Source organism: Eublepharis macularius, chromosome 3, assembly GCF_028583425.1.
Source record: "Eublepharis macularius isolate TG4126 chromosome 3, MPM_Emac_v1.0, whole genome shotgun sequence".
In the NCBI taxonomy this organism is placed as follows: Eukaryota; Metazoa; Chordata; class Lepidosauria; order Squamata; family Eublepharidae; genus Eublepharis; species Eublepharis macularius.
The window spans coordinates 158,290,170-158,305,788 of record NC_072792.1 but is presented as its reverse complement, the minus strand read 5'-3'; the positions used below and the strand labels follow the sequence as shown (position 1 = coordinate 158,305,788).

The window sequence follows — 15,619 nt, the reverse complement described above, 5'->3', positions numbered from 1 at the left end:
ACGGTATAGGTATCATGTATTTTCTTCATTAAGCACTTGCGTAGGGCTTCTCACGTGTTTTGTGTCATGAGCTAGGGGACTTAAAACACCAGAGACACTTGAAAGGAGAAAAGTTTTAGTAAGTATGCAGAAGAGCCACATGGCTCTTTGAATGGGATTTCAGGCATAAATAGGACTGATATGAAAAAGTTTTAATTTACTTGGGTTTCAGAGGTGTTGGGGGGGTTTTACTAATGAAATCCTAAGTATGGCAAGATGAATGCTATAGGAGAATGTTAGCTTCTGGTTGAATCAAGTTTGATATTTTAAACCTTTAAACTCTGAACAAGTAGTGCACGCTCAGTCTTGTTTCCGCGATAATAATTTCAAGTGGGTAGACATGTTAGTCACTGGTAGTAGAACAAAATTCAAGTCCAGTAGCACCTTAAAGACGAACAAACTTTTCTGGGGTATAAACTCTGGTTCAATCTGTATGAAGATCATACCATATGGAAAGCTGGATTAGAATTAGATAAAGGTTGAGTGAAAAATGGTGGATGGGACATTAGCAATTTGAGATATGCAGATGACAACATAGTACTGGCAGAAAATAGTAAAGATTTGAAACAACTACTGATGAAGGTTAAAGGAGACAGTGCCAAAGCCAGGATTACGGCTGAACATCAAGATGACAAAAGTAATGACTACTGAGGAATTTACACATCTTTAAGGTTGACAGTGAAGAAATAATCTATTCCTTGATTCCGTCATCAACCAAAAAAAAAAGACTGCAACCAAGAAATTAGGAGATTTAAGACTTGTAAGAGCAGACATGAAGGAACTAGAAAAGATCCTTCAAGTATAAGTAAGTGTAGCTAAAGAGAGACACAGACCAACATAATTTCCACTGTTGTATTCCCCATTACTGTGTATGATTGTGAACACTGGACAATGAAGAACACGAACAGGAAGAAAACTGACTCATTTGAAATGCGGTGTTGGAGGAGAGTTTACAGATACCACGGACTGACAAAAAGACAAATAAGTGGGTTGCAGATCAAATGAAGCCTGAATTCTCCCTAAACTGAGGCTATTGTACATTGGTTACATCATGAGAAGGCAAGAGTCTTTGGAAAAGATGATGCTAGGTAAATTTGAAGGTAGTAGGAAAAGAGGAAGACCCAACATGAGGTGATTGAATCAATAAAGGAAGCCAAGATTTTCCATTCGCAAGACCTGAGTAAGCCTGTCAGTGATGTGATGCTTTTGAGGTAGTTTGTTCATAGGTTTGCCAGAAGTGACTTTAATGGCACATGAATTAAAACTTTGTCAGATATCTCAAGTGAGCCACAAAACCTTATAGAAAATTTTGTTGGTCTTTAAGGTGTTATTGGATTTGTACGTGGAAATGAATCAGTGGTATTCCACTTGTAGATCCCCTCCCCCCGACTCATATCCATGCTGCTGGTAGAACCCTACCTTTTTGTTCACATGATAGTAACCACTTTCACTTTCTATATTCCTACTACTATTGCTAGTGTTTCCTCTTTTTAAAGACTTTTTCTACCAGTTGTGGATATCAGAAAATGTTGCATCTGATTAACACTCAACCTGTTTTGTCATTGTCTTTTTTGAGTTTAGTGTATGTAGCTTTCTGGTACTTCTACAGTACACCTTCCTAAATGTACTATGTGCACTTGGCAGATATAGCATTATATATACCCATTGTGGACTTCAGTTCCTTATTGTGTGTATGAGAACCTCTGTGCTTTCCACCACTACCTTACTGCTACTGTAGTTGCATGTTCAAGGAGTATGTATGTATATAATACAGAATTCTAACTAGTTTGCAGTTGCTATTTCTTAATATGAAGAATTTGAGGAGAGGAGAACTTGGAGAAAAGCGGGGGAGGAATGAGTTAATGGTACCTGTTCCTCTCTATGTCTTTTTTCTGCTATGCATCACCTGTTCTCAAGCAGCTTTATCTTAATGTTAGCTCCTTAACAAATTATGATGGTCACACAAGTCTTGGGTTTTCTCACTTTCCTCATGTGTTACTTGGCTTTCTTTTGGAAAACCAGAATTAAAAATTGGTAATTGCACTTAGGAACTCCATGATTCCTTTGGCAACCACACATGTGTCTTTGCAGGTTTCAAGGCTGAGGAGCAGACTTGCAGTCCACAGATGGAAGCTTAATCTGGATCACCTAAAGAGCACTTTGAAAAAGTCAAGCTATTCCGTTCTCCTTGTTTTACAATAATACACATTTTATTGTTGGAACTCATTTTAATTCTTAGGTCCTTCAGCCCTTCACTCTCCCACTCCATACATCCTTGTTCATCTTGACGGACAGCTAAGCTCAGTGCTTGGAGAGAGAGCCTCCTGAGGCCTTTTCAGGTGTCTCAGGATAAATGTATTGATGGATATTTCAGTGACTATCTTAACAAATGGATTGAGGGAATAATACATTGAAAATATGTTCAATGTTTTACATCTCATCAGCAGATTCACGTTAGATTCAGATTAAATCCGATTTCTGGTTTTCCTCAAGTTCCTCCAAAGCTAAATCTATTTAAATTTCCCTTGAACATGGCAAACAACAACCTTAAGTGAACAGATATCTGTAAGTCATAGGCCTAGCTAGTTAATTTGCAAGTCCCCTCTTATCAGGGCTTTTTTTCTGGGAAAAGAGGTGGTGGAACTCAGTGAGTTGCCCTCGGAGAAAATGGTCACATGGCTGGGGGCCCCGACCCCTGATCTCCAGACAGAGGGGCGTTGAGATTGCCCTCCACGTCGCTCACCAGCCATGTGACCATTTTCAAGAGGTTCCGGAACTCGGTTCCACTGCGTTCCTGCTGAAAAAAAGCCCTGCCTCTTATTCTAAGTGGGCTTTACATGCTTATTGTTCTGTTCAGTGCTGACTCCCTAAATCCATACCACCTTTACCTCAGTCATATTTTGGAAGGCTAGCTCTTTGCTGCTGCTTTGTTATGTTGCCTATGCTTGGTGAAATAAAAGACGTCTATACCACAGCAGGTGTCTGGCATGAATGGAATCTAATAACAGATAAGTCTTCAGTGCAATTCATGACTATGAAGTTACTGCTGTCATGTTTACCCTAAAAAGCTAAATAATGCCATTCGTATAACTCTTTCTTGTAGGAACTCAAGTGTGCAAATTAAACACTAGGCTTGACTATGAAAGCTAGGATTTCAAGGTGATGTGCCAATGCTGGGTAACATCCTCTTTCCCCATGCCCAAGTGAACATTGTCTCTCTTTCCCAAGCTCTTAAGGAAAAGGAATCCTTTGAATGTAACTTAGCAAGCAGACTGGTTGATACATGTATTGAGACAGATTTATAACCCAGGGTCTAGCATACCTACCGTATGATGCAAAGGAACAGTGGTAAGACCATTCCTTTTAGTATCCTAGCCCATCAACTCAGAGTAGTAGCTACTGATGGGTGTATAACAGTAGGGTAGTTGCATAGTTCATCTGTTGCTCTATCATGAAGGAAGCATTCACTGCTGGGCTGAGAGAACAGCAGTATGCGTCGCTTAACAAAAGGATTGAAGGAAAATGGAAGCAAATTGGGAAAGCTTGTGGTTTTGTGCACATGTTTGTTCTTTTCGGAAAAATGTGTTTGATAGACGGCAGTTCTAAATCTAATAAAGCGAGTTTGAAAATAAAAAATATATCCAATTCAGCCTTGCCAGCCTTAATGGGCAGTCATCTTCAATGCAACATCTTTTTCCTAGACATGCTGATTTTTTAACTGTTAGTTGTTACTGTCACTTCTGAGTAAAAGATTCTTTTCTCATTGAACCCCACAAATCAACAGACATTCTTCAACCATTTCTTTACAGTACTACTTGTATTCAATGCAAATACACAGTTAAGCTCCTTCCTTGTTTTGGTTCCAGTTCTCAAATATTTAGCTATTTTCATTCCCACCATTTTTGGCAGCTTCTTTGAATTGACTGGCCTTGGCTACTTTCTGAACGTAAGGCTTGTCAATAGAGGGCCTTGATAGACAATAAAAATAGAACATTCTTTACGCAGATATATTACTCGTTTACTTAAAATACTTATAACCACCTTTCACCTGGTGTGGGTCCAAAGCAGTTTACAGAAGTGTACATAAAGGCAGACATAATAAAACACTTCAAAAGGGCAGCAATAAATAGGCCAAAACCATATTCTCAGTCCACAGAATCAGCAATTAAAAAATCAGCAGAAAACCATCAGGGATAAACCTGTTTTGTGAGCTTTCCTAAATGCAAGTCAAGGAGGAATAGGCTTTGCTTCCACAGGCTGTCTGTTCCAGAGTACTGGGGAAAACCCCCTGAGACGAGCACTCTACAGTGAGCCCCCCTCCCCCCAGCCAAAACTCTATGGGAAGAATAAAGAAAAAAAGCGAATGTAAATAATGGAGGTGGCCCAGGGGAGGGAAGAGAGTAATTCGGAAATGTCAGTCTGAGTCAAGTTAGATTTGTGTACTCTGCGTACTAAGGAGTTCTATTAAAGTTAATGATATTGCAACTTGAGCAGTATTCTCTTTAAATTTCCCCACAAAAGACCAAGCCAAGTCCACTTAGGCCTTGGTGTCGTGTCCAGTGTAGTAGGAAATGGCATGACATCCGTACCAGCTCGGAAGGCCCAAATGTCGAGTCCAAACACATTTTGCAGTTGAATGTGGCCAATACCTATTGTCCAGTCCATGTTACCCTTATCTTAGAAAGGGGAGGGGGAGTAAAAAGAGCATGGGTAACCTATGCACATTGGACTTGTACAGGCAGTGACACCACTTAAGTGCGATGCCAAATGCATGGAGAGACAAGTGCTAATCCACTCTTCCGCCATAAGGTAGATTCTACACTTTTTGAGATGCGTGTGATAGCACTCTAGTGCTTGACTTTATTACTGAAACTATCTAAATTTTGGGGAGGTCGGTTAGAAAATTCCTGCATGTCTGTTTGTAATAAGACGATTTACATCAGTCCGTAACTAATGTAACTTTTTGCCTTTTGTTTTGTTTTTTATTTACTTTTTAGAAATATGGCAAATTAACAGCTTGTACTGGTTGCAGAGCTCAGTGCAGGTTTTTTGACATGACACAGTGCATAGGACCTAATGGATATATGGAGCCATACTGCTCAACCTCATGCATGAACACACACAAATCAAAATATGCAAAATCACAAAGTAAGTGAAAAGGGTGGTGGTTTTCATCAATGATGACAAGATGGTTTTTCAAAGTAGAGGAATCATGTTTCCCTTATTGCTTATATCTGATTTCCTTCTGGAAAAGGGTTTATTTCCAAATCACCTACGGAAATCTAAAATACCTAAACTGTGCTTAGTTTTATATATATGTAATATATAGCTTTATGATTTTTACAATTTAGTATTCCAGTCCACATTTTTATCAGCTATAACTTCTTTTTAATTGATGTTAGTTGTAGCGTCAGATCTTGTCCTGAATGTTCATTATAGTATTATAAAGCTTATGTTTTATAAATAGCAAAGGAATATTGTTTGAGATGCTCAGAGGATGATACTCATTACCTACAATGTAATCTTCATTGAGCTTTGTATAAGCTCTGTATCCATGTTGGTGACTTCATTACCCTTTCCTGACTAAGAGATATTTCCTTAGGATAGGAGCCCTATAAATCATAAACGTGGAGAATTGGGAAAGGAGGTACTTGATGAACTTACTTAAAATTAGAGGTATTAAAGTAGGTTTTGATAACCCTACAAAGATACTGTACTCATTCATTTTATGAGGAACTATTTAATTAGGAAGATGTGCCTTCCTAATTTAGTAGTTAGTGATAGTAATTTAGTATTTAGATCTACTTCTTTTTGGAAATCTAGATACTAAATATAGATCTCACATTGCTAAAAATCGAGAAATGCCATCTTGTAATTCATAACTGTACCTTTGCATTTAATTTTCTCTGTAAACCACATTTTTCTTTTAGGTATGGGAATTGTTTGCCACTTTTGTAAGAGAAACTCTTTACCTCAATATCAAGCCACAATGCCTGATGGGATGCTGTACAACTTTTGCAGCTCCAGTTGTGTAGCTAAATTTCAGGTTAGCTGTTGTGTTAAATCTCTTCCTCTTGGATTATGTATATACTTGTGTGCATGATTGTTAGGTTATTTTGATAAGTTCATATTTTAGGTTTGTATGACTATGTATACTATGTATAACTATGGCGCAGAGTGGTAAGCTGCAGTACTGCAGTCCAAGCTCTGCTCACGACCCGAGTTCGATCCTGGCGGAATCTGGGTTTAGATACCTGGCTCAAGGTTGACTCAGCCTTCCATCCTTCCGAGGTCGGTAAAATGTGTACTCAGTTTCCTGGGGGTAAAGTGTAGATGACTGGGGAAGGCAATGGCAAACCACCCCGTAAAAAGTCTGCCAAGGAAATGTCGTGATGCAACATCCCCCCAGTAATGACTTGGTGCTTGCACAGGGGACTACCTTTACCTTTTTACCTTTTATAACTATTTACACATTACTACTGTTAAAAGCTACTCTTCATAAATATAAAACTTGATATGATTCTTTAAACCTACGTGTAAAGAAACAAACCTTCTTTTATGCCTTGACTCAAGTCTTGGCTCTGCCCAACCATACATAAAAGTAAGTTCCAGAGCTCAGGGTCTTTTTATTTGTAGGTCTCTCTTCTAAGTCTACTTGCAAGTATACCTTCCCTGAAGCCTGCGTGCTGAGATTGTCAGTGGGTCCCCTGCCCTCTTCTTTTTCACTGTTTTCAGAAGTGAAAGCTTAAACTGGAAGGTCTCATTTGATTATATCAAACCCGCTGTGAAGTAACCATGAGATCTCCTGGTTCAGCCATTCTGATTTCACATAAGAAGAGACCTTTCTATTGTGACATTCACAGAAGCAATCGGAATACCATTCAGAGCATGGCCCCAGGACCCTTATCCTGTATGAGGATAAAGAAGTGGTCCTGGGGCCATCTGAATCCTAGCTCCTGTTGGGTGTGAGAAAAGACATGTTTCCGGTCTAGCAGCAGAACAGTTGAAATATTTAGCTGCTTTTAGAGGTGGTAATTGCCACCATCACACATAACAGTCTGTTGGTTTCCAGTGCCAGTCTTGTAGCAGCACAGGCTGCCTGGTGTTCTATTTTGTAATAGTAAAAATTGAAGCATATGTATGTTTTAACAAGACTAGCACTAGCATTTGGGTGTATGTGTGTGTGTATTGCAGTAATCTTAATAGCAGGGGTCATTTCTTACAAAAAGAGCTGGAGGAACTCATTAGCATAACTCATTAGCATATGCCATGCCCCTCAACATCAGAAGTGTGTCATTAGCCTAACTGATTTGCATAAGCCACACCCGCTGACATCACCTATCTTGGCTGTTTTGGACCCAATCTTGGTCATTCAGGGCCGAAATTGGGCCCAAAATGGAAAAAAGGGGCTGAAAATGGCTGAAAACGGGCCCAAAATGCTCAGGATCAAGCTGCTGCTGAGCGGGAGAATGATCCACCACCTGTCAGAGGCCTGATCCAGGCCGTTTCGGCCCCAATCCAGGCCGAAACAGGCCCAAATGGCCGGGAGTAAGGTGAGCAGGGCCACCTGACATGTGACCTCTTTGGGGAACTGCCGGAACTGCGTTCCTGTGCATTCCTCCTCAAAATGAGCCCTGCTTAATAGTAATTGATAGAGTTGTGAATAGAATTATCCCTAGCCAGATTTATAATAAACCAAGTGCCTTTTCAATGAAGGACAGAGGGGATAAATTACTGTTTTGTGTAGATTGTCTTCATTTAGCCCATCACTTGAATTTTGCAACTTTTTACCGATAGAAATGAGGGTATTTTTCTCTGCATCTTCTGTGTCCTGTTGAAAATGCTACTGCTTATTGTAATATGAGTGGGTGAAATTTCATAATGGATTTTTTTTTTTTTTAGTTTGTGTTGCTGTCATGGGTGTTTTGTCAAAATTATTTTTGTGTAGAGGTTGAAGGATGGTGTTCCGATTTTTTTTTAAGCACAAACAAGCCAAAGTTAAGAATTTGTTTGTTACTTGAGTGCTTTCCTAGCTTAGTCCCCCCCCACCCCCTGGCAGATAAAGATACTGTTACTTGTCTTGGATAGTCCAGGCAAGCCCGATCTTATCAGATCTTGGAAGCTAAGCAAGGTTGGCCTTGGATAGTAATTGGATGGATGTTAGTCCTTTGCCTTTAAAAAGCCCATCAAGGGTCAGCTGTGACTTGACGGCACTTTCTGCCACCACCATACTGTTACTTAACTTCATCAAATTAATAATGTGAAGAGTGTTTCCTGGACCAACACTTTTAAGAAACCCACTTGATTTTTGGCTCTACTTTGATATTGATTTATTAACAGTCACTGTTAAACTACAAATGGTGTGGGTCAATGGCTCAGTGGTCGAGTACTTGATACTCAGTTCAGTACCTGGCATCTCCAATTAAAGAGGTTTGAGTAGCGGGACCTAAGAGAGACCTTTCTCTGCTTGAGACCTTGAAGAACTGTTTCTGTAAACATAATCAATTCAGTACTGAGTTAGATGAACCAGTGGCCAGTCTCAGTACAAGATGGTTTCATGTGTTACCAACATATCTGTAGTTCACATAGAAACATGGCTTGAAACTAATAAAATCCACTGTGGCATTCATTATATGTGGAATAACTGTTTGCTCTTCAACTTATTAGAAAGTAGGTTAGTTCTGTCATGGGAATGATGTTGATTCCTAATCTCTCTCTTTTTTTAAAACTGTCAGAGAAGTTTTATTGGTTGTATTGTAGTTTTGTGATGCTTGAAAATAGGCCCTCTGCTCTTCTGGAGCATCTTCATAATTCTACAAAAATATATACAGATTAAGATTTTTTTTCACTCTGACTGGGGGACTAATCTGTTTAGAAAAGCAGTATATATAAGCACAGTTATTCTTCGCTGGTTGTTCAAGGTTCACATGAATTTAAAATTCCCAGAAGTGGTTAGAATGCATTTTAGTAGACACAACTTGCCTGTTTATCATCTAAACTCTGATCACTTTTTCTGTTTTTAAAAAATAATTGAACAAAATAGACATTAAACAATTTGCATTCTTTCTTTAAACCTTCACATATTGTCCACTAGACAATTGCCTTTCCACACTGCTTCAGTTTCTTGTTTGTTTTCTGTCCTACTTTTCAGTCTACCAGAGGTCAAGGTGGTTCTCTTTCTTCTGCTGTTCCTAATTCTCTGTTTGGGCTTCAGTGCTCAGCTTCTGTTTTTCTGAATTTGGGTTTTCAGAGAGATGTGGAAAAGTGTTGGACCATGGTAGTTGTGGGGCATTCAGTCCAACCTAGTCAGTAGAAACTGTTCATTTTTTAATAGTTCCCATATGATAGGGAGGATTGGGGGGGGGGATTCCGACCTCCACTACTACCTTGCCACCTTAGGACCTAGACCACTGAACATTCCTTCTTTCCACGTTCTCCATATTTTTTTAAATTTGCACTGAACATGAACTAATAGAGGATAGAGGCTGAGTTGAAGGAAGCTAGTCATATTGCAGGTCTCCTGAGATGAGGGGAGGGGAATTTGTTAGGTATTTCATTACTACTATAGCATATTACTTATCCTCATTCCCCTTCATTTAAATGTCCATCTGAGTGTCTCTAGAATACAGGTCTCCAACCTTATTGAGCCCATGGGAAACTTTGGGAAAGGTAGCTGTCATCACCATGGGAGCGTACCTACTCACAAAATGGCTGCCCTCCCCCCATGTAACACTTTCAATGTTCCAAATTTTTAAGCCAGTGTCCTTCTGTATCTGAAGCAGCCATGGCCAGTGACAAGGTGGATTTTGGGATGGTCCTGACTTGCATCTCTGCTACTCCCCCACCCCTAGCACACCATGCAGGAGCCAGAGTACATTTACAGCTTCTTCCTGACACGTTCTCCAGGCGTCTTTAAATACAGTGCAGCAAGCCACAGTGTTGAAAGAGCATTAGGAGTTCTGGCTCCTGGGCAAATGATGTGGTGTGATGGGGAAGAATGTAAAGAGTAGTGGCCTGGGGCAGCAGCCTCAGGTGGGGCACCCCTTGATAAACCATCACTGGAGGCAGCTGCTTGCAAGTGAGCACTCCCTGCAGCCCCATGCAGTTCTGATACACCACCTACCCATAAGTGGTGGGGGAAGCCTGGGAATGGCACTTTTCCATTGCGGTAGAACTGGTCTCAGTATCTCAAGAAAAAGGGAGAGGTTGGTCTCAGTGCAGCTACAAATACAGGTGTGGCTACAAATACAGCCCAGAGTCCTCAGAAAGATTGTGACTATAGCCAAGCTGAAGGTGAATGGCTGTGACGCACATGCCTGCGATGACCTCTCAGTTCAGCTAGTTGTCAAGAAGCCACCTGATGCTCCTCTCTTTTTCTGTTTTCTGGACTTTATGCCTAACATTGAGAAGCAATGGACACCTAAAAACACATTGTGCCTCTGGGTGGCATATTGGGGTTTACAGTTCTAGAATTTGGGTTAACCTGTTTGGAGAGTGTATGTTATCCACCTGCTGATTGCTATCATGAAACATTGGTGTAGATCTATGTATTTGGACTTGGAGTTGGTGGTGAGTACATGGCCAATGTCATTCTATACAGCACAAAGAGAACGAAGGGGCAATTGTTATAGAGGTTTAGATAATGAAGGTTCTCAAATTTCTGGGCTTGGTTTCACATTTTCTCCATGGACTTCTTGATTCTACAAATCTACAGCATTCTTGCTTTAAGTATCTCCAAACATTCTTCCTTGTTTCCTCTTATACCTACAACTTCCTCCTGGAACATGCACATGATGCTACTGTCTTCTTTTCCAATCCTTCACAAAAACCCATTTCTTCTGTGAAACCTGTATATTAATTCTCTTTCCCAACTTAAACAAAGTCAAAGAGATATTTTGAATGGCACTTGTTCATATTCATCATTTGTTGTCCATTGCTGAAATGTTTTTAGCCTGTGCGTGCCTTGCTTACCTAACTGACTGCTTGCTTACCTAACTCTCCAAGGTACTGTATGTATGCTAATGCACGCAAGCCGCCGAAACTTAGTCAGAGAATCATAGACTTGGAAGGGGCCTCACAGGCTATTTAGTCCAACCCCCTGCCCAGTTCAGGAACAGCCTAAAGCATCCCCGACAAGTATTCGACTAGCCGCTCCTTAAAGACTGCCAATGAGGGGAACCCACCACCTCCCTAGGCAGCTGGTTCTACTGATGAACTACTCAGTGGAATTAATCAGTGTTGTGTGTTTTAAGAATCAAGCCAAAATTAATGTTTACACCTGTTTCATAGTTCATATTTCCACAGGGTTTTTTTAAGTAATAAGACATGGTAATAGATATTCTAGAGTGATCTGTGTATTTGAAAATATTTTTCAGACTCTTAGTGTACAGTCTTCAACAAATGGCCAGTTTGCAGCTCCAAGTGATATTCAGCTGAAATGCAATTACTGCAAAAATACTTTCTGCTCAAAGCCTGAAGTACTGGAATGGGAAGTAAGTATATGAAAAGTTGGTGGCCTGCTAAATTTCATTTTCACTGCAGTTTTCATGAGATTGGGGTCTTAATTATAATTAAGTCTTATATTTTTATTTATTTGCTTCATTTATAGCCTGCCCTTCTCACTAAGACTCAAGACGAATTACAAAAATCATATTTTGCTGCATATCTGGGAAGTCTCTTGAGAATTTAGAGACCCTTGCTTTGTCTGTGGATGGCTCACTTTGCTGCTTTCATGATGTGGTGTAGGGGAAAGCTTTCCTATTAAGGCATTGTGATAAGGGAATAAGAAGTCGGTAAATATAGAAATAGGATAAATGTTTCTTTTAGCTTAAACCTACATTGGTGCCAATAGTTATTTAATATTTGGCAACACCAGTAGTTGAGTATTTCAATTAAAATATTATGAAATGCAATTACAAAATGCAATGTTCTTCATATTTTAAAATTATTATAAACTATTAAATAGTTTACTAAAGTTTTTTGTTTATAAATGCCCCTGCTCTGCAGATTAGGCGCCTGCTTAAATCACATCTTATTTTGTACTGAAGAGGTAGGCTCTAAAAGCAAAAATAATGGAATATTTTCCATGGCGAACATCAATGCTGCTGTCTGTTTTTCCACTAGCCTTTAAAATCTACAGTCTATCCATCTTCTCTAGGCAAGAACACATTTCCTTGATTAAAACCACAACCCAAATATGCTCTTATTCTCAAACTAACTAGCAACCTGACACTTACTTAATTTAAAAGATTTATGACCCCTACCCTCTCCAGAATCTCTGTCAAGAGCTTGTGTATGAGTTCGGTTTTATTTTCTTCCTGTTCTGAATGAACAATAAACAACTGGTTCAGAAGCTTTTCTATTTTCCATAACTACTAAACATAAAGTGTATTAACTTACTGCCTCCCCCCCTCCCCCGGTTATTGATGACTATATGATTATGTTTAAATACGTCCCCCACTCCCAATTACTACACGTGTTGTTCTTCTGTGTGTATTTTCAAACTCTGTGTCTCGGACTTTGTCTCTTTTTCCAAGTGGATGCTTTTTTGAGCAAACACAAAACACTTCAAGGGACTTCAGGTTGGGTGGAAAATACGGAGGAGTGGGCAGAGAAAGTTCTTGCTGCTTGCTGTAGCATGGAGAATCTGTTTTGCAAGGAAGCTGCAGTAACATTAGCTCAGGCCCAGCCAGAAACAATTTTGCCTTCTGCTCTCCTGCTGTGGAGATGTAGGGTTTTTTTGCTGACCTGGCAAGCTCGCTAGGTGGTTTGAAAACCAGCATTTTAGTAAGTTCTAGGGAAATATAGTAAGTTCTAAGTAATCTCTCCTAAAAGATATTATTGGCTGAACTGAACAAATGAACAACTGAACTGAACTGAACAACTGAACAAATAGCCAAACAAACTCTTCTTGAAAGGAGTGAAAGAAAGAAAAGCTCTCTTAGCTAGCTATTTGACACTTTCCCATAAATTTAAAATAGATTTATGTGAACAAGATTTATTTATAACAAATTTTAACTTTTTGCTATTTCTTTGTATGAAATTTTCAACCAGCTTGAAGCCTTTTTTGTTCATTCCTCTTTCATTGTTGGTTGGTTTGTTTTCATTAGAACAAAGTATATCAGTTCTGCAGTAGAATTTGTTCAGATGACTACAAGAAGCTGCACTGCATAGTAACCTACTGTGAATACTGTCAAGAGGAGAAGACTCTACACGAAACAGTGAAATTTTCTGGGATCAAGAGACCATTCTGCAGTGAAGGTATGTTATGAGCTTGCACTGTACGTAATTGCCAATACTAACTTGTTAAATAATGCTGAACTCATTCAGTATTACAAAGGGTACTATGCTACCAGTTTTTGGAAGAATCAAGGGGGTTTTGTGCAGTCTTTAGGCTACATTTAGGTTTAGGTTAGAGAACCAGCGTGATGTAGCAGCTAGAGTAATGAACTAGGATCTGAGCAACCCAGATTAGATTCTGCGCTGTGCCGTGGATGCTCCTTGGTGACCTTGGCCCAGTCACAAACTCTCAGCCTAACCTACCTTGCAGGATTTGTGGTGAGGACGAAATGGAGGAGAGGAGAATGATGGAAGCTGCTTTGGGTCCCCACTGGGGAGAAGGGCAGAATATAAATTAAGTAAAATAATTAAAAAGTTGCCCACCACTTACTTGATTTCTAAAGGTTTTTTCCAGCTAGTATACAAATGTTGCTTGTAGCAAATTCATCTGAGCATCCACAGTGTCATCTCTCAAACTGTATTCATTTAAGGTTAAAAGTCCCTGGCCCCAGGGAGGCCCACCGGGCATCAACCAGGGCCAGGGCCTTTTCGGTCCTGGCCCCAGCCTGGTGGAATGCTCTGTCTGAAGAGACTAAGGCCCGGCAAGATTTGTTATCCTTTTGCTGGGCCTGCAAGATGGAGCTGTTCCGTCAGGCATATGGGCGGTGCTAGGCGGAGCCCCCCTGGCTGGTTGATGAGGGATTGGGCCCTCCCCACCACCAATACCCCCATTTTTAAAAACTCTTTAATGCAGAGGTGCTCTGAAGTTGTTTTAAATTTGATCAGTGGAATTCTGTGCCACTATGTTGATATTTATAATTATATTTTAACTGTGTAAATTGGATGTTTTTAGAATTGTTAACTATAATAACTGTTTTATATATTTTAACCTTTATGTATTTTGTAATCTGCCCTGAGCCTGCTGGAAATGTGGGGAGGGTGGAATAAAAACCGAAAATAAATAAATAAATAAAATTTTTAATCCAGGTTTTATAAGGCCAGTAATTGATGTTATAAGAACCTAAAGAACCAAACTGCCATCACGCATTTACACAGATGAGTGTCTTTTTGTCCAATGTTCATACAGTGACCGTAACAAATGGAGACAAAATGGCTTATCTAGCACCATTAGCCATGTCATTGTGGTTTTACATGTACATTCCCCCACCATGTACTTCACGATGGTCCCAGTGGTCAAAGGAGGACTTGCCTGTCTCTGTCGGTGGAGGAGGTGTCTGTCTGAGTTACCCACCCTTCCTAGTCGCTCTACAGACAGGGCTGTGCTAATTCAGCAGCCTTTCCACTTCCAGTGAGGTGGTTCCCCCAGACTGTGCCCTGCCTGCTCCACAGAAACCACTCACTTCAACAACTCCATTCCACTTGCCGCCTTCAGGCCTTTTTGGCAGCTTTTCAAACTTTCTCCATCCACCTATCACCCAAGACTAGGTCACCTAATTCCTGATTTGTTTGTCTCCTCAGCTAACAGCAAACCCTCTGGGTTCCTGAAAGGAGAGGACAGTCTTACCTGTTTTGTGCTCCTGTCTTACGCCTACTCTCTGATGCCCCTTAAGTACCAGAGAAATACACTGTTACTGGCCAAGGAGATCTTGATTCTCAGACCTAGTATCCATAGCAGTTCCCTCACCGTTGCTCAAACCACCCAACGTACATCATAAGCATCCAGGGAGTTCTCCTCCACCCCAACCCAGAGGTTGCTGCTTGGGAGACAGGAGGAAGACTCTAGAGGAGTCTGCTGCTTGGGAGACAGGAGGTAGACTCTAGAGGACTTCCAGTTGTTCCCAAGGAGGTTGTAGATATTCACTTCTAGAAGAACCTCTGCAAATAGATTCTATGGGCCAATATGGAAGACATTGGCAAGATTTTGCCATTGCAAATACATATGCTTTTCCTTAGCAGGGGTAAAGGAAGTACTGGATTTGTAGATCAGCCACCTGGGCATTTACTTCCTCTTTTGGGAGCTCTTTGCTGAAACAACTTTTGGTCCTTTCTGAATACTGTGTCTGGCAACTCCCACTCTGGACTGTAACAGGTTCTTAAATATTCCTTGCAAGGACACTTTCCTCCACTGATGGATAATGAAACACTTGACTTAAAGGGTTTCTTTTTATGGGTGGATTGGAGGATATCATTACCCACCAATATTTATGACAGAGACTACTGGGGACCAAACTGGTTTTTCTGATCAGCTCCTGAAGGGAGTTCGGCAAGTAGTAGTTTACCTGGGAGTATTTCCCTTCTCTTCTTCCAGCAGTCTGTTTATAGTTAGGGCCTCTCAGAGATG

At 40.3% G+C, this 15,619-nt stretch overlaps 1 protein-coding gene across 3 annotated transcripts in view; it reads left to right on the top strand.

Moving 5' to 3' along the window:
- ZMYM2 (zinc finger MYM-type containing 2) overlaps nucleotides 1-15,619 on the top strand; it is a 72,047-nt gene that overhangs the window by 38,976 nt on the left and 17,452 nt on the right. For 2 of the 3 annotated variants that reach the window (XM_054973447.1, XM_054973446.1), the window contains 4 exons: nucleotides 5,037-5,187; nucleotides 5,970-6,085; nucleotides 11,415-11,531; nucleotides 13,149-13,299. In XM_054973447.1, coding sequence (XP_054829422.1) covers nucleotides 5,037-5,187; nucleotides 5,970-6,085; nucleotides 11,415-11,531; nucleotides 13,149-13,299 — 535 coding nt within the window. The remainder of the gene's footprint in view (nucleotides 1-5,036; nucleotides 5,188-5,969; nucleotides 6,086-11,414; nucleotides 11,532-13,148; nucleotides 13,300-15,619) is intronic. The other variant, XM_054973448.1, reaches the window with a different exon arrangement.